The sequence below is a fragment of the Pseudorca crassidens genome, chromosome 7, assembly GCF_039906515.1.
Source record: "Pseudorca crassidens isolate mPseCra1 chromosome 7, mPseCra1.hap1, whole genome shotgun sequence".
Taxonomy (NCBI): domain Eukaryota; kingdom Metazoa; phylum Chordata; class Mammalia; order Artiodactyla; family Delphinidae; genus Pseudorca; species Pseudorca crassidens.
The window spans coordinates 114,383,741-114,403,117 of NC_090302.1; the positions used below are offsets into that span (position 1 = coordinate 114,383,741).

General features: G+C 47.5%; 1 protein-coding gene and 1 pseudogene across 5 annotated transcripts in view; one reads left to right on the plus strand and one right to left on the minus strand.

Annotated features, from left to right (window-relative positions):
- Window positions 1-14,103, minus strand: part of PALLD (palladin, cytoskeletal associated protein) — a 399,249-nt gene extending 385,146 nt beyond the window's left edge. For 2 of the 5 annotated variants that reach the window (XM_067745408.1, XM_067745410.1), the window contains exons 1-2: window positions 13,954-14,103; window positions 3,309-4,277 (exon numbers count right to left, since the gene is read on the minus strand). In XM_067745408.1, coding sequence (XP_067601509.1) covers window positions 3,309-4,213 — 905 coding nt within the window. In that variant the 5' untranslated portion in view covers window positions 4,214-4,277; window positions 13,954-14,103. The remainder of the gene's footprint in view (window positions 1-3,308; window positions 4,278-13,953) is intronic. The other 3 variants (XM_067745409.1, XM_067745411.1, XM_067745412.1) reach the window with 3 other exon arrangements.
- LOC137228430 (ubiquitin-conjugating enzyme E2 R1 pseudogene) lies at window positions 5,823-6,481 on the plus strand (annotated as a pseudogene).
- Window positions 14,104-19,377: the final 5,274 nt, after the last annotated feature.

A 19,377-nucleotide genomic window follows, 5' to 3' on the forward strand; every position in this document is an offset into this window, starting at 1 on the left:
TGACTGTAGCCACTACCAGAAGGCATTCTTGAGAATTCTTAGGAATTGCTGGGTTTTGTCGTCCTTGGATTCCTAACTTTGAACTCTGCGACAATATGAGGCTCTTGAAGGAAGTGACAATACGCCATTAAGCTGGACTCCGAGATGCCATAATGAGCTCCACACCATCACGGAGAAGCTTTTCACAGCCCAGCACTTGGTCGCCCAAGCATTGTGTCTGAAAGACAGGGCGTGAGTCTCGGAACGCAAACTCAATGTTTAGGTACCTCCAGAAGGCCAGTAGTTTACTTTTCTTGAGTCCAGCAATCGGGCGTGTATGTCTAGTATGGCCAGTTTGCCTCTGGGCTGTGGCTGCAACCTAAGACCTTTCACAGGAGGCTGAAAAATGTACCTGAGCCAGCCGGCCACTGCGCATGCCCCGCGCAGTGTGCCGCCTTTACTTGAACGAAACGGCGGGTGTAGGCTTACTTCGGGGAGGCTGGGCAAATACCCGGCCACACCACTTGACCCCCCAAATGTCACATTACAGGTGGTATCCACTCTAAACCCAGCCACTCTGCTCCCCAGGACGACAGGAGAGCCTGCTCACGACTGTATACAAATAACTGAATACAGCCTGACTGATCAGCCTTTAGAAAATCTGGAAATGGAAATATTCACGGACGCGAGCAGCTTCACGGACGAGGCGGGGCTTGGCAAGGCCGGGTGTACGGTTGTAGCTCATCAGGAAGCCCTAGAAGCAGAAGCCCCCGTCCAGGTCCATCTGCCCAGAAGGCCGAGCTCACAGCCCGCACAGACCCCTGAGCCTTGGAGCTAAGGAAAAGGTGACGATCTATACCAATTCCAAGTTTGCCTTCTCTGTCCTACGTGCACACGGGGCCACCTGGAAAGACTGGTCTACTGACATCAGGAGGAAAGAAATTCAACATGCAGAGGAGACACCAGCCTTATTAGATGCTGTTTTATATATATACACACGTATTTATATGTATAGATGCTGGAATAAGTAGCCATAGGACATTGCCTGGGCCACCCAAAGACTGATCGTTATATAACTAACGGAAATTAGGCTGATCAGACTACAAAACAGGCAGCCAGAACGAAAAACCCAGATCCTAAGGCTTCAGCACTCATTCCAAGTGTGGACCTGTCTCTGTTTAAGCCTCAGATCTGGCAATGGATCTCGAGAGAGCAGACGCATGGGGATTTCATGCTGACTCCCGAGACTTAGACGCTGATCAGGACCAAACAACCACAGAGGCTGGGTTTATAATGAGCTTATACATGAGCATGTGATGCATGCTCACCTGCATTAAGGTACCCATGCTCACCTGCATTAACTATTACTCACCTACATCAAGGTACCCATCATGGGAGGGCTGCACAAGTTTATTGGTCTATAAATGCAAATGACCATCCAAAAGGTAACACAAAATTGCCTGATCTGCACCAGAAACAATCCTAAAACTGGGCCACCCCTGATGATAAAAGGGGTGCAAACCCGAGGGACAGAACCAGGGGATGATTGGTAAACAGACTTTACTGTTAGGCCAAGAATCAGGGAACATTGTAGATATCTGCTGGTGTTGGTGATGCCCCTGCACACCGGGGCAAAGCTTCTCCACGCAGGGCAGAGAATGCTTCCTAGGTAACAAAGGCCTTCCTCAAAGAAATGATCCCTCGTTTGGGGTCACATCTTTCAATTCAAAGTGACAACAGAGGAGCTTTCATAGCCAAGGTGACTCAAAGGTGTCTGGGGCCCTCGGAACACGATGGAATTTCATGCTTCCTGGAGACCTCAGTCTACGGGGAGGACTGAAACGATGAATCATTCCTTGAAAGAGACAGTCACCAAAATAGGCCAAGAAACCAACGTGACTTGGGATAAGGTCTTACCAGCTGCCCTGCTGAGGGTCAGAGTGGCCCCTAGAAGCAAGCTTCAATTGAGCCCTTATGCGATGTTCTCTGGGAGACCTCCCTGAAGGTCTCATGTGGTAACAGAATTAGATTTGATAAAATGTGTACAGTCTCTCAGTGGTGTCGTATCTTCTATACATAAAAAGCATCTAGTCCGTTAATGCTTCCCACGGACGTCCCCCCGCATTGCACAAGCCCAGGGACTGGGTCCTCCTTGAACCTGGACAAACCCACAGCCTGCGGACCAGTGAAGCCCGTGTGGAACGGCTCCTATGACGTCCTTCTGGTTACATATCCTCCAGTAAAGCTAAAAAGAGTCAAGCCTTGGGTCTCCTACTCCCAGAAACCTTAAATCACTTTTCAGAAGGAAACAGAACAGCTAAGACTCCACCTGGCTGTGACGAGAAGACAATGATGTCTCGACAGTAGCCTGTTTCTGCCCAAGAGTCTGGACCAGGCCTACGTGAATCCAAGTTCAATCACTAAAATGTTAAAAATAACATGTTTTCACGGATTCCCAAAGTCGCAGTTCTGTGTATCTTAGGGCCAAACCCTCTTTACTCATCAAATTTGTCCTCGTGGTCCATCTTGTATTTTTAAAAAGTCCTCTCCCCCACTCGCAGGATGACTGCCCAAGACCAGAGTTCAAGGCGGGACTCGGGAATGCTTACAAGTAAGTGCAAAACAATTTCATTCCTCTTATAAAGATCCATGCCCCTCATCAGCTGAAAGCAGCTAGCCGGGTCCTCGCCCCTACTTCCCTCCAGACCGAGGAACGCACAAAGGAGACGCAGGTAAAACATCACCCAACTTAAGCTCGTTTGCCCCCTTAAGTATGTTCATTGCGCAAACCTGAAGTCATTTTACAGAGACAGCCCTGCGCATGTGCAAGACGGGTACGGGCGTCTCCAGGATGACCCCAACAGCACGAGGAGCTTTCTTGGACTGATTAGCAAGGCAGCTTCCAAGCCTGAAATTCCCTAAACCCTTAAATTCCGGTCGGGAGATGGATTTGAGCCAGGCCTCCTGTCTCCTTGCTGGTCGACCTCACAATGAAGCTTTTTCTTTTCACAAAAGACGGGGCCACCCATCTTAGTTTAGGCATGCGGGATCTAGTTCCCCCACCAGGCATCCAACCGGGTCCCCTGCATTGAGAGCGCAGAGGTTTACCCACTGGACCACCAAGGAAGACAGCATGCAGCAACTATGACCCAGCACAGCCTGAAAGAGTAAAAAAAACAAAAAACAAACCCGGGGCCATAATATTGGCTTCTATGCCCTTCCGGGAGCCAGCCCTTGCTGGGTAACAGAAATCTCTTCTTTCACATTAAAGTAAAGCCAAAAGACCACGCGCATCATCTCATAGCATCTCCACAACCAAAGAGTCGTACCTGACCCGAGGAGGTGGGTTCCCGGCGACTCTGCACTCGAGGTACACCCGACTTCCTTCTGCCACCTCTTGGCTCCGCAGCTTCTGGATGAACCGGGGAGCGGCCAGCAGGTGGCGGGCAGCCGGGGGAGAGGGGCTCCGGCTGGGCTGGACCACGTCCCGGGCCGCCGCGGGGTGATGCCCGGGCTCCAAGGGCTCGGCCCCGGCTTCCACCTCCTGCTGGTCCCCGGTTGGGCTCCGGCTGGCCGAGGCGCTCATCGGAGCTGACAGCTGGTTCTTAGGGGACAGGTACCCGCTGTCCGGGGATGAGGACTCCCCGTTGGGGTTCCTGGTTCTCGGCTTGGAGGTTTCTCTGAAGATGGCCGTCAGCTCCTCGATGAGGGTGGCCGCCTTGTTGCACAGCAGGCTCTGGGGCCCGGCCCTGCCCCCGTGCGTGGCTCTGGGCTTGGCACTGGCGCTGGGGGCTTTGGCACCGTGTTGCCCTGCCCTGCGGAGACTCCGGATGTAGCTGGGCCGCGCCAGCAGGGGCGAGACGCCGGGCTTCCTCCTGGACGCAGGCGAGGAGATGCGCTCGGCTCGTTCTGCTGGCAGCGGCGGGACAGGTGTGGGCTTGTGTGCGCCAGGCGTCCCTGGGGACAGGTGCTCACCCGGCCTGGCCCCCTGAGGGGGAGGCGACCCCCAGAGGCTCCCAGGAGAGGGGCTGAAAATCTGCGAGTCCTCCCTTTCCGAGTCGCAGTCCTCCGTCTCTGAGTTGGCTATGGCTCTGCGGGCCAGGTCCAGACTCTTGTTTATCTCCTCCTGGCTGAGGAAGGCCGACAGGCCGGGCAAGAAGTCTGCGTTCTCGCCATCTTCCGCCACGTCTGACAGGGAGTCGTAGAAGGAGTCACGGGAGGACATGTCGGACATAGTCAAGAGACGCTCATGCACTCTGTCTGATTTGGACAGGAAGGCAGGGGCCTGGAAACCAGCTCTGAAGGACAAGAGACACAACTGCAGTTAGTAGGAGCGAGTGGTGTGTGTGTGTGTGTGTGTGATCACAATACTGCTCATCCACAAGCTGGGAGAAACAGTAAGACAAACAAATATGCTTTTTAAGTCATTTTCCCCTATAAATTGGAAGAAACGTCAAGCACACTTGTGTTTATCATTTTAATTCGGTATTTGCCCTGTGAGTGAATACTAATCATCTCACTAAGCATCATTAAATAACTCAGGAGGGCCACGCCTGCCGTGGGTGCTGTGAGTGGACCAGGGCCCCCTTCCCTCCCCCCTCCCGCCTCCCCCCCTTACACCTCTAATTTCATTGATGTTATGAGAACAGGAGTTTGTTGATATTTTAAGCAAATCTGACACTGCTTATGTCACCCTAAACCACGAAATGCATTTTGATTCCAATTTTCACTGGTTTTTAGTTTTCGGTGAAATTTTTGAAACCTTTTCTTTTCCTGGTGTCCAGACATGTGTATTCACATTCATTCATTCACTAGTTAATTCAAGGCAGAGTTGAAATCGCTTACTGAATTTCAGGTGCGGAGGGACAGCTGCGCTCTAGACCAGGGGTTGGCAAACTTCCCCACAAATGGGCAGATGACCCCAGACCACTCAGCATGAGGGGGCATTGTGCCGACAGCGCTCTGCAGATTATTTCACTTAAAACCCTCACAACTGGCGGCCCCAGTTTAGAAAGGGAAAAACTGAGCCAGAGGATGTGAGAAGAAGAGCCCAGACGACGACCCCAGAGCCCACGCCTTCGCCATATGCTTCCCTACCATCATATTATCGTTTCACAGCCGAGGTCCCAGCAATGGATCCGATTAAGAAAACGTGGGTCAGAAATCAGAGTTCTGCTATTAAGGATATTTAGTGCAAAGTGAAAATAACATGATAGATTTTAAAACCTCACAAAAAGCACTGTCCGAGGAAGCTAGAGAGCACACTTCTGAATGGTGCAACAACTTTAAATTCTTTTTTTTTTTAAAATAGGGAGTGTTTGCCGGAGGCAGATTAAATCACCTGTTTATGAATTTATATTTTGGTTTGAAAGAGGCACCATCTGACAGGATCCAGTTGTCCAGATTAGGTGTAGCTTAGAAACCACTTGCACAGTGAAAAAGAAAACAATAGCAGGAAGGTATATGTGGTCCGGGTTTAATCTGCAACCCCGACATCGCCGCTAGAACATGCACGTGGGCTCGGGAAAGCGCTCATAGCATGGATCAAAGGGGAGATTTCCACGTGGCCCAAACTCACCAGAAAATTATGCTTCAGAGATGTCCATGTTATTCAACCTTCACATTAAAAGGTCGTAACCAAAGAGATACAACTGCAAACATTTCCGTTATTGCCCTGAGATTTCATGTGTTATTTCACACAGCGCTTCCGGCAATTCCGTGCTGGTGACATCCATACAGAAAATGCAACACACTGGCAGCGGCGCAGAGCTAGTGGAGGGCCCGGGGGCTCTGGGCGGCAGATGTCCCGTGGCTCCCACGCGCCCCCGGCCCCCACCGCCGCCATGGCCGGGTCGCTGGTGCCCAGCTCGCAGGAGGCGCTTCTGCTGGAGCTCAAGGGGCTGCAGCAGGAGCCGGTGGAGGGCGTCTCGCTGAGCCCGGTGGACGAGGGCCGCCTGCCTACCTGGGCGGTGGCCATCTTCGGCCCTGACACCTACGACGAGGGCGGCTACTTCAAGGCGCCTCGAGAGCCCCCTCGACGACCACCGGCCTGTTAGTCCCTGACCAAGATGTAGCACCCCGACATCTACGGGACTGGGGACGTGTGCGTCGCCGTCCTCCGCCCACGCCAGTCCATGACGCCCTCAGAGAGGCGGAGCCCCGCCCAGAACGTCAGGACGCCGCTCCAGAGCGTCGTCTCCCTCCCCCTCAGACCCAACACCTCTCCCGCCCACGGGGGCGCCTACGTGATGCACGGGGAGCTGGAAGAGAGCAAAGGCTAGTATCGCGAGTACACGGACAGCAACCGGAAGCAGGTCCCGGGGACGACGGCGCACGCGGAGCGGGGCGGCGTGCAGGTGCCCACCACGCCGGCCGGGTCCTGCGTGAAGACCGGGACCCCGGCGCCCGCGGGGACACAGAGCTCCTCCACGAGGACGGCGAGGCCGAGGCCGACCGCTGCTTCTGGGACGACTCGCAGGACTTGGGCACCGAGAAGCCCTGACACCGCATCTTACCTCAGCCACCCGCCTGTCTGCCGCCGCCACCACCTCCGGGCGCCAAGCGGCCCGGGGTCCCCCAGCCCACGTCTCCTCCGCCTCCGCCTCCAGGGAGGCCGCCGCCCTAGAGGCCCTGGGCCCCGCGTGGGCTGCAGCCAGAGACTCAGGGTCCCGCCTCGTGAGTGGACGGGTTGACTCGGGGTCATCTCTTCTCTCTCCTTTGGTTTGTTTGGAATCTAAATAAAGCAACTTTATGAGAAAAAGAAAAGAAAATGTAACACACTAAAAAAGAACTAATGTGTAAAAAGGAGTAAAGAAGGGGTGAGGTCAGTGGCCACTGCACAAGCAGGGTTGACGATTGGAAAGTGAGGCATAAAGTGTCTATAAATCATTGCCGCCTGCCTCTGTCCTCTTTTCTGAAGGAAGTCGAATTGCCTGGAAATTCCCTCTTCTCCTCTGCGTCTCCTTCATCGCTTCCTTGTTAGTTTGGTTTAGTTGTCGTTTCCCCTAAAACTCCCGTAAGCTGCAACTATTTTCTGTTTTCTTTGGCTTCCTGCGGGTCCAGCTTCTTCGTGTGGAGAAATGGTCCTTCCCAGTTTAGTCACTCTTCCTTTACCGGAATGATAAATTGACCGTGAATTCCATTTACTATGCACAAGGGAAGCTTCCAGGAGGGCGAAGATGAGCCAGGCATGGTCTCTTCTGTAACCATCTTACAATCCAGGAGGAGGGATTAGGCAAGAGTCAAGAATGACCCAAAGACAAGGAGGAAAATGATGATTCCTGTTAAAATAGGACATCGGAAAAATATATATATATATGAGATCGGATGGTGAGAGAAATCACACTTACGAATTTGGCGGTGCCATTCCTTTGCTGCTTTTTTTGCCGGTGGTCCCCCGGCTAATAAGAGAAGGTCCAAACGGGGCAGGCAGGTTACCTGTGCGCTCTTGGACGGTCAGCGAGATGTGAAGTCTCAGGCCTCGTCTCCCACGATCACTGTGACAGGCGCTGTACCCACACCCAGCCACCTGCTCCCGCTCTGAACATCGTCTTCTTTCACGTCCCTGAGCTTTGCGCAGGTGGTTTCTTTCGCCTTTCCCGTCTGTTCTGTTTTTCCAACTCCAGCTCATCCTTGAAAACTACTTAATTTCACTTCTTGTTGGTTACTTTCTACGATCCTCCAGTCAATACAATTCACTCCTTTTTTTGAACATGACACTCTGCAGGTCTTTTGTTGTAACATTCATTTTGTTGAACTCTAAGGATTAGTTAAGAACCCTGTGAAGGCCGGGAAAGCAGGTGTTGCCTGATAGCCTTTCTGTGCTGGACGCCTGGCAGTGTCTGGGTCACGATCGTGGCAGGTGAGGGAGAAAACCACACCTAGTGTTTGAACCAGTTTTGAGCCCTGGGTGGGAATTGACAGGAGAGGGAGCCACGCATCCACAGCAGACACGGGACACACTGCAGGTATCTTGTCCCCTCCTGTCCTGGAGGCCACTCCTGTCCCCTCCACTCACTCAGCCCCAGGCCCCGTAACACCTCCCTGGGACAGGCTGTCTTCGGTGAGGAATCGTTCTGCTCTTTGTGCAGCTTTGTCACCTGTCTTTTCAATGGTCACTCATCGCCGGGGCTCTGCTTTCTGAGAAGAACTTGATAAAGTAATCAGTGCTGCATGTTCATAGCTGCTAATGAATACACATAAAATACACATTACATGTCCTTGTACCAGTACAAAATGGTGGTAGTTCTGACACCACGTTACAAAAAAAAAGTAGACAGTGATTTGTATGGTTTTCATTACCCTCAAAGAAAGTTTGTCATGAAAAAATTCAGAGCCGGAACGACATTCGTTTTCTGGCATCCCTGCTATTAGACGTCGGGAATTCTCTAAATGTTGACACTCTTCGACGTGTGGATACCGGTGAGCTCAGGGTTAAATTCTGAGTCATAGAAATATTGGGTTGGCCCAAAAGTTCATTCAGGTTTTTCTGTAACCAACTTTTGGGCCAACCCAATACAAATCATGTTTCTGGCTTACGTCCTCTGTTGTCTTATTCATCAGCATCGATTCGTTGAGTGCCGGCTATGCGCTAGGCGCCTCTTCTGCAGACTGGGGACACGGCCGTGAGGAAGATGGGCTTCTCTGCCCTAAGAAGCTGCCATTTTAACAGGAAAAAAGACAAAAGTAGGAAACCAAGGAAATGTCAGGTTCTGATTTTCTTATACTTGTTTTGGTCTCAAATCTTTTGTTAGTTGATTTTGGGAAACTGTACTGTGCTTTTATCCCTCAGATCATCTTTCAGAGTTGTTAGGGTACAAGTGGGATAGGACGGGATGGACGGATGCTTGCGGGCTCCCATCGGTGTCCATAGACCGTAGCAGTTCCGGACAGCTCGCTGTGGGTGGGCGGGGCTGACGGTAACAGCAGGAGGACACTTCAGGCCAGCGGTGCCTCAGACTCTGGGACTGTGCAGTGAAGGAACTGCGGGCGCCCTGGGGATTCTCTGAAGGCAGACCCCTCCAGCAGGTGATGGTGCCAAACCCTCAGGCATTAGCAAACATGTGGTAAAGCACAGGCTTGGGAGGGTCTGCAAATAGTGGGAGGCGTTATAGCTGCCCGCCCACCTTGACCTTCAGCAGACCTATCAGTGTCTGGCGTATCCCAAGGAAATGTTGCTATCAGACGTCAGCTCCCATGGTCACCTACGTCATTACATCCCTGTGCATACTTCATCCATTCTCATGGAATTTTATGCCATTTAGTTGATAGGTTATTTCTCATGGTTGATTTTACGGTTCTCAGCTTTGCCCTAAGTTCACATTATCTGAATTCTGTTGGACCCATATTCCACTATGAAATATAGAGCGTGTAAGTTTTCACTGAACATTTAATGTTTCATATATCACACATTCTGACATAAGCAATTTTATCCTCTTAAATTGTCTTGGCATTATGATCTTGGTATTTGGGAAAACATTTGTTTTTGAGCTCCTGAATATGTAGTAGACATATATATCCATATGATTCAGATACGTATACGAATATACAAATAATAGAAAAAAATAGGCAAATTTTTAAAATTATGAATAACATTTGTTTTTAGAGTTGCTGACTTTGGAGGATAATTATCTGAAAAAAAGATCTGTGCTATCGAGGACAACCTTCTATTTTGTCGGTCAGAAAATACTTGTGGGACACCCCCTGCACCGTCCCCAGTGGCAAGGAACACAGGCTGTTGAAATGTAAAAAAACTCCCCCACTTGAGAGGAGGTTGGGGAAGACAAGGCACCTCATGAGAAGCAGCAGAGTCCAGGAGGAAGAATAATTCAGTTGCAAACGACAAAAGTCTTGATTTCCAAATTTTGAGCTGCAGGCTTTCCTATAAAGATGATCCGACTTGTGATGGTTAGACTAATCAACTTTACGATGATGTGAAAGTGATAGGCCTTTGGTAGAATCCGTACTTGGAATTTTGAGCTTTTATCTTTTCCCAGGCCAGTAATGTGCAGTCTGATCCTCTCTCGAGATGCTGGGCAGCGGCCGCAGTGCCCAACCAGCTTCGCGATCACAAGGGTAAACAACCGATGTACTTACAACCCTCTGGACCCAGACAACCACTCTGCTTTTCACTGTCATTACGGTATGCAATCAATTACATGGAATATTCAACATTTTGTTAGAAAACGGGCTTTGTGTTAGATGATTTCGCCCAACTGCAGACTGATGGAAGTGTTCTGGGCACCTTGAAGGTGAGACAGGCTGGGACCTGGGACCCTTTGCTGCAGTGCTTGCACCTCTCCTCAAGCAATAAAATACAAGGAAACTGTAAGGGACTAAAAATAACTGCGTGCATGCGCAGCTGGGGCAAATTCTGGACAAAAGATACAAAAAGACCAAAAAACCCAACTGCCACTTCTGAAGAGCCCGGAGCAAAAGCGGGGTGTCGGGAGCAAAAGCAGAGTACTGCACATGCCCCCTGCGCACACCACCACCAAAGGGATGGGCGAAACACCTAAGCCACCCTTCCTGATGACCCCTGGACACACTCCTACCCTCACGCCATATAAGGAACCATCCTGCCCCGCCATCAGCGCGCGAGCAAGGGCACCTGTTTCTTCTTTCGCTTCCCCTGTTGCAGCAGGGGCCCCCATAAAGCCTTGCCTGAATTTCTCGTCTGGCCTCTTACCTATTTCTGTTGATTAAGGAGGCCAAGAGCCCTGGTTGGTAACAAAGGTGGGCTGGGCTAAGCTGTGACCTTCGGTAGGTAAGTGAGGTGTATTCAGTGCATTTTCAACGTGCGATACGTCTGCCAGGAGGGAGCCCCATCATGAGCTCAGGAAGATCTGTAGTGAACCATTGGATCCTGAGAATAATAGATGGGGTGAACACTAATTTTTTAAATTATTTTGATTACCCAACCTACAGCATAAAAACATTCAATTGTTTAGCCAAAGTTGAACCAGGAAATGGTAGACATGGTTCAAATTGGCACGGAACTGCCACGTTGTCTTTTCACACTTGGTGTGTCATGGGTATTTACTTGAATCATTTAAACAAGGGGAGGACTTTTGCAATAGTTCATGGAATCCTTTGCAGAGACTTTGATGAGCTGCTACAATTTTGAAAGGAAAAATCTTTGATGTTAGAAAAAGACTGACAGGCACCAAGGATCATTCAGTATCCCAAACCACACGGGCCAGGTGCTTTAGAGAGTCCAGACAGGGGTAGCAACGTTTCACTAGGCGTTTAAGATGTGTATACAGTTAGAGATAAATACAGGAGGAAGGTTGGAAGATGGTGCGTCAAGCAGTGGGTGCTGATTACGTCTGCGGTGGGTTGAGGATGGGGTTGTTAGGGGAATCTTTGGTTGCTGTTTTCACATTCTTTGGGAAAAAAAGTGGAAATTCTGAGTGATTTTAATATTGAACTTAGCATTTTGTTTCTGTTTATTTTCGTATTTAAACAATTACTAAAAGTAATAAAAACTATGGGTACAAGGATTCAAGACTAAAAATATTTTAAAATAAAACCCAAACTATGAAAACCAAACTTGAAAAAGCTTTAAAACTTCTTTTTTCCTTGTTCTGGAAGCACATGCAATTCCTAGACGAAATTTCTTCCTTCTGTTGAAATAACTTTTTAGGTCCAAGATGGAGCTGCTCCTGCCTGGGAGCCATGTCAGCAACCTGAAGCTTAGGGAACTTTTGTGTCCCTATGAACACTCTGCTTGAACAGAAACTCATGCATCCGGTCAGCCCGCCCCAAGCCAGACCGGCATTGGTTTCCTTACTTACCTCCTTCCTCCATCTCACCACAGAAAGGTGAGTCTGCAGCCCCAGCTAATCAAGCACTTTCTATTTCTCTCTCCCTTGTTCTTTATCCTATAAAAGCTTCCTGTCTTCCTCTTCATGGTGAGGCTCTTCCAAAAGAGACTGTCCACTTCATGAAGGGTTAAACAAAGTGTGTTTGTATCACCTAAATTGTCTTCTTTAATCATCATTTTAAAATCCTTCCTTCCTTCCTTCATTCCTTCCTTCCTTCCTTCCTTCCTTCCCTCCCTCCTTCCCTCCCTATAGGGCTAAAGTCAAATATGAAAAATTTATTAAACCCTTTTTGATGCAAAAAGATGCACAATAATTTTATAATCCACTTCTTAATAAATACATGTGGATTCCACTCTTTCCTAATCTTTAAGTAAATTGTCATTACAGGGAGGCATGGCATATTTTTACTTCAGTTTTTAAATTCTCCCCAGACGGTATATTGTATCTCAATTGCAGAGACATAACATAATAGCTGATTTCATGCCCACAACAGCCATATAAAGTGTTTCCAGAGAGAGTATTTGGAGTTACTGGTGTCCTCTTTGTATACTATCTTTATTCACCATATTGAATCCATTCTAGATTTTACTTCCAGACCATCCATGTCTACTGCCACTGTCCTTATTCTGGCCTTCATTCCCTCACCTAAATTCAAAGCCTATTTACCAAACTTGTATCTGTGTTCTCTCATATGATATAACACATCCAAGTCAGAGCTGCTCTGCTCAGTCTTTATTTCCTTTGCTGGAATTTAACCAGGACTCGGCCATCGCCTCCATGCCTGAATTCCTGGCTGGAGCTCAGATAACACAATTCCCTTTGATGTCTTATACACACACACACACACACACACATTAGCAAAGTGTAGACTCTTGTGGCCTTGGAGATTTCAGGTGGTATCTCTTTAAGAACGTGTCAGATTTATTTTGAAACTTGACTAATGCTATCCTCTGCATTTTTAAAAAAAAGGAGGTAGAGAAATCAAAGTGATTGTAATTGTCCCGTGTAATCCAGATCTCTATTATATTGTAAAGTATGCTATGACCCTTTTAATTTTCAGTTTTATCAACCAACAGCAGCTCAGACAGAGAACTGACACGGGGCCCCTAATCCACATCGGACACAGGAATGCAGAAGGACAGATTTGTATTCTGGGTATATGTAATCATATATTCACAGCATACGTATTGCCTTGATAAGTCTCTTAGGCCTTGTCTACTGTTAGCAATAATTTGTCAGATAGACTCTGATTTTTAAAATCTGGATAACGGAGGTGAGCATTCAAGTTCTGTCTTAGAGGAAAAAGATATTGGAAAGTATATCTGTTCTGTAATAAGGATGTAATTTCTGCACATTCATGACTGAACGGACTTGGTCAGTGTTATACTGTCAGGCAATGGGCTCTGGATGTCGACACATTACTCATACTAGAAGGTAATTAGTATTTTTAGCAAACGTTGAAAAAGTAACATGAGCCTGAAGTCATTCTGTATCAACCGCATCTACTGGATTCAAGACAATTTCATGTGTAACTTACAGCCCATGTGATGTAGAATTATACTGTAAGTTTTCAATTTGACTGGACCATAGTTTTCCTTAGGAAGTTTTATCTTTTAAAAAAATATGCAAACTTTATGCATAGTTAGGATTTAAAATGTCTGCCTTTACTCTCAACTCATTTAAAAAGTTCTTCGAACGTGTAATTAACAACTTAAAAATGTTACTAAAACCGAAAGTATATCATTTTAACCCATCGGTATTTAGCTTAAGTATAGGCAAGGTTTGAGTTAGCTGCATTCTTATTTTCTATAAAACATAGACATGATCTTGACAAATGTGGGCTCCATCAGTACATTTAATCCTTTTGGAATTAATAGCCCCAATTTAGTTTTAAGATTTTAATAGAAAAGGCAGCTCTCTGACAGCATAGGTAGAAATAAAACCCTGCAGGTAAATCTCATGTACTTTCTGTTTTGGGAAGGACTGCAAAATTCCCATTACTTTTCCTCTCCAGATAAAAGAAAAATCAAGACATCTTCTAAACAGTGTTACATCTTCTAGCTAACTCCTATTGTATTTTTTAGCTTTTAATAAAGAGCTTTAAAAATGTTGTTTTACTAGTTAGTATATTAAGATATATTTTACAGACCTTTTCAATCCTTGGTTACTTTGAAGACTCCCAAAAGGTGATGGATTTCAGAGGAGCGTTTCTTCTTTTCTGGGGGAGTGAAGGTGGCCTTGTTTATTCATGACACACTGCTTGGTCCGTGGTCACTTTGAGGCAGCTCTGGGCTCAGACCCCATCTGTCCTCTTCCTCCACTCAACTATATTTGGTAACTGAACTCATGTTTCCCCAGACGGCCCTGGCCAGAGATTCCAGAAGCCAGCTCTAAGGGCTGGGTTCTTAGAAAATTAAAAGCACTTAGAGTAGAGAGAACTATATTTGTGGATCTAATAAACATGGGATTGACACATGTTCCTCTACTCTCTGACCTTGTGACGGGAAATCCCCACCTGTCTTTTAAACGTATTCTTAATCAGTTAAATGCTCAGTGTGTGACTCTGAGAAGAAAAAGCCGCACTCCTAAAGAAGGCTCTTCTAACTATAATCTTCTGCTTTGTGCATTTAACTTAGTCACGTGGTAGATTATCCGAAAATATCCAGTAACTATTTAAAAATTAAGCCACCTGTCAAATTGAGTGGAGAGCCCCACTGGTCTCTCACTTCCATTTGTTAATTAACAATTATGATATGACTTTGTGTGGGTTGAAGACATTGTCCATCGTGGGATTAAATAGACATGCACACACAGGGCCTGAATCTTCCACACATTGCAACGCCGAGCTGTCAGCCCAAGGTTTAGCACATCCTGACCATCCAGCAAATATTTGTGGATGAAATAAATAAATGTGGAACGAATACTGTTCAGGACAATATGAACCCTTTCACAGCTGTAAAAAAAAACAAAGTCTCACAACCGTCTCATTACTTATTCTGTAGCATCTCGTTATAACATATTATAATATTTTGAACTTCCAAATAACAAAACACAAAAATTCTTCTGTTCCAAGGTCAGACAGCGGAGCCAAATGTAAGTGGCGGAAAATAATCACGCAAAACTTCCTGGTGCAGTAAATTTGGAAATGAAGTGCCTAGTCTTTCTTCGTCTGGATAATATCGTTCTAGTCGATGCAGGTTCTTACCTAAAGAAGTGTTTTCTCGTGGTGGACCACGTAGGAAGGGCTCCTCTGAAACTTTACAGGCAACGCTGCTCCTTTATGATTGGTCCTTCTTGAAAAAACAGTGGGGTGTTTCACTGCTTATGGGGAGGAGAAACCCCTCTGGCTCGTAAAAAAAAATGCGCTTATGTCTTCTTCTTACTAAAACCCTTAAGATAAGAGTAAAAACCCAAAAGGATAAAAATTGGGAGCGAAGGCAGTAAAAGACTCCAGAAATGGACAAAATGGCTGGGAAATGGTTAACAGAAAGATGAGTGGTCTAATTAAACTGGAAAGTAAGTGGCTGGAGGGGGAGGTGCCCGTGGGAAGCAGTGACCGCCCCGAGTCACAGAAAGGCTGGAATTGGAGGCACCTGGCCTCTTCCTGAAGCTCATTCTAACTGGCAGGTTTGGTGAGGCCGGTGCTGAGACAGGGCATTGGCTGAAAGAGCCCCAAGCGAGCAGCCAGAACTGCCGCGCGTTTCCACGTCCTGCACACCATCCGTCACCCTCGCAGAAGACAGGCACCTTGTTCTCTGGAGTATAAGACGGTGTCCAGGACCAGGGCCGTGGACACAGCGGACGGAAAGGGTGAGGCCCGGAAAGTCATTTCTGGGAGCTGGGTGGGGGGAGGAAACAGAGGCTTGGACTAGTGCCGTATTTCTAGAACAGAGGAGTGATGGGAATGTGGAAAAACAGTAACATTTGATACAGCTTGGCATCGTTGTGTCTGTGACATTAATATCTGTACCTTTGGTGTTTGAAAATGTCATGATCAAGTTAAACAAGGGTCTTCCCTGGTGGCACAGTGGTTGAGAGTCCGCCTGCCGATGCAGAGGACGCGGGTTTGTGCCCCGGTCCGGGAGGATCCCACATGCTGTGGAGCGGCTGGGCCCGTGAGCCATGGCCGCTGAGCCTGCGCGTCCGGAGCCTGTGCTCCGCAGCGGGAGAGGCCACAACAGTGAGAGGCCCACGTACCGCAAAAAAAAAAAAAAAAAAAAAAAAAGTTAAACAAAAACCTCTGTTGTGTCCTGAGGCAAAGTGCAGGTGGAAGAGATTATAGGAATCAAAATGTTGTGACCGTTCCATGATGTTACCTTAGTTGTTACCTTAGTTAAGGAAAGAGTCGCTGAGAGCAAGGACACAAGTGGTTACAAATGCCACTAGACAATGAATAATCTCCCCCTCCTCCCCCGCCCCTCCCCCTTCTTCATTTTAAGGTAAATGGATGCTAACCGTATGACCCAAGCTTCCCCTAAATGTCTTAACAGATTTTATTGTTGTATTAATAGTAAATTATGCAGGAGCCACTAGGCATTTCTTCCCTCTGCAGCAGACTGCACCTAGGCAATAACTTTTGTAAGTCCCGGGGTTCATTTTTACAAGCCGACCTAAAGTGTGTGTTGAGGACCTGCACACTCATACTAACATCTCCTATGAAGACACTGCCAGGAAGATGCACATCCTTGCAGTTTCTAGAAAGAGATGGGAATGCAACCCAGTGAATGTTCACTGCACAGAGTGACAAAAAGAATCATAATCTGTTATTGGTAAACTAGGGACTCATCCTTTTCTGTTGTGGAGTCATTCCCAAACCAGTGACAGGACGCTTCCCGTTCCTCTTTCCAGGAAGCGTAGTCAAGTTATATTATGTTTACTGTGTCTCGGTCACAGGAGACAATTCACACCTTTTTGTAGAAATAAAAAGTTGAAAGTTGCAGGTGTGAAAACCGTCATAAAGACATTGATTGGTGTGTATGATGGAAACAACGCTGTTGTGTTGTCTACAGGGATATGGGGGCTGGTGCTTCTGGGAGAGATGCTGGTCCCAGCCCAGGAGAGAGCAGGGATTTTGGAGCCTGGAGGGACACAGAGGTAGGGGGTTCGTGCAGAATAGAACAGGGGCTCATCAGAGCGAGGTTTGACCGTGGACGCCTGGGCACTGAGCATTAGGCACGGTGGCCTGGGGGGGCTGAGTGACAGCGGTGGGAGCCTCTGTGTGCCAAAGGCCACAGGGCCAGAACATTGTGTCACCATGAATCTCGGTGGTGAGCATGCTGGTTCACGGACCAGAGAGGCCTCGCCCTCATGTCCGTGGATTGCCCAGTTCCCAAAGCCTGGGGTAACACCCGGGAAGTGATGAAGCTTTGAGAAGAATAAAGAAAAAAGAAATAAAACGGTAGCTGTGTCCTGAGAAGCCTCAAAGATAGATATGATTTTATTCAAAAAGACAAAGAAAAGTGACTTTTCTTGACTAATACGAACATGCAGCAAACCATGCTTGTTTAACAAGTATTATAAGAATCTGAACACAAAAGTTCTTTTCCTTAGAAGAGATTCTTGATCAAGGCTCTTAAGTTATTACGGGAAGGTTCTGGGGATGTTATGGATGAGACCTGTGCATACGCAGGTGTATGGTGTGTGGTCCACTTTTATTTACCCCCAGAGCCCATTTCTGTGAGCACCGAGGTCAGGGTGGGGCTGTGACCCCTCCACTGGATCTTAGTTCATCTTCCAAATGGTTACTTCCTCTTCTTTGTATAAAAATTCCTGCTCTCTCCGAGACCTGCATTGAGGGCCCCACCCTCCTTCCACATGTTTTCAATTAAGACTTGGGCTCTGGTTGAGCTCCTGCTTCTCTCCACTCCAGGTGCCTCCCGTGCCCTGGTGACGTCAGCCTGTTTGTCTATTTCCTCCACACCCATGTGTATTCTACCTGCCTAGCTCTAGATATCTTCATCTCCGTTCTCTTTACAGATGACCTAGGGGGACCGCTCCCCCTCTCTCATCCTGCTTCATAGCAAATTATTGAAAAAATTCATGTCTCAGAACAATAAATGTTAATCATCTCACAGCGTTTCCGTGTGTCAGGAATGCAGTAGGGTCTGAGCCTGGTGATTCCGGGTCAGGGTATAGTGACATTGACGTGCAGACATTGCCCAAGGCTCCTTTCCTCTGAAAGCAGGACTGGACTTGGGACTCTGAGGCAGCCAGATTCACCTAGAGTGAGTGACTCAAGAAAGGGCAAGGTCCAAGCCCCCATGTCATTTATGACTCGGCCTTGAGGTCACATTCCTTCCTGTCTGCAGCATCCCTGGTTACACAAGTCACACTGCTCCCTGTGCGAGGGGGCTCCACAGGGGTGTGGCTACGAACAGGCGAGATCATCCGTGGTCTTGTTGGAGGCTGTCCACCACACCTTTATTCCATTGGCCGCACCTGGACATGCTCCCTTTTGAAAACTGCAAATTCAAGCATCTCAGTATTTAAGCAGAAACTTCCATCCTTGAGGACTCTCACTGATGTTTCTTTGTCACCGAGATTTCCAGGCTGTGGGCAGTCTATTTCCATATTCCCCATCTGTCCGCTTTACAGTTTCAGGCTGAGTAACGACATGGCATATTTTGGTGCACAGGTATACAAACTTCCGTTTAGAAGGTGAGAACCTTGGTTGTTCAGACAAACATTAGGCAAAAGTAATCAAAGCTTCTGTGACGGAAGGGGTGTGAAAAGGAGTGTGCAGACCTGCCCCTTCATCCTTCTTTGATCTTTTCTCACCCTGGGGGCCCAGGAATCTCTGAAAATCCTCTGATTCTCCAGGAGCTGGTCCCCTTACCCCTTCTGGACACTTTCCTTCCCCCTTCATTCCTGGCATGGGCTACCAGCAAACAGGAATCATAGGGCAGCACAAAAAATAGTTAACTGAGAAACCTGATCAGGAAACAAATAAAATTAGAGGCATAAAATGCTTGCAGAATTGTCCTAATGAGCCACTTATTGGCCCATTTGGTGATTCTGGGAACAAGTGTCCTGCAAACCATGGCCAGTCTTCCTACTTCTTCCTCTTACTTTGTACGTGGCTTGGACGCATGCCACAGAATCAGGAGTGCCCCAAAGCCTTGTTTGATTAAACATGTTGTTATGTTCATCTGTACACAGCAGCGAACTTCAGATTTGTCCCTCATGAGTTCTGTTTTATGAACTGTGGTTAAATCTGCTGCGTACGTGTAGCCTAAGTCTGTGGGTGGTCTTTTGATCATAGGCTTCTGCTACTTGGGATGTTTGCCAATTTTTGTATGTGCACAAAAATGAATAGAATTTTATCACAATAGCAATAAATGGAGAGTTGACATTGAGAATAGTTTTCTCCATGCACGTTATAAATGGCTATTGGGGCACAGTTAGTAATTATGATCTTAAGCAGAAATAGTATCATTTTCAGCTTGGTTCTTAGGGCCCGGCTGTAGAGAAGTTTTGTTCTTCTGGGCTTAAAAGCCAGTAACATTAATTTCAAGGCATTTTTTATTGAATTCAAGCAAAATATGTTTAACATTTCTTTATAAAGAATAACATG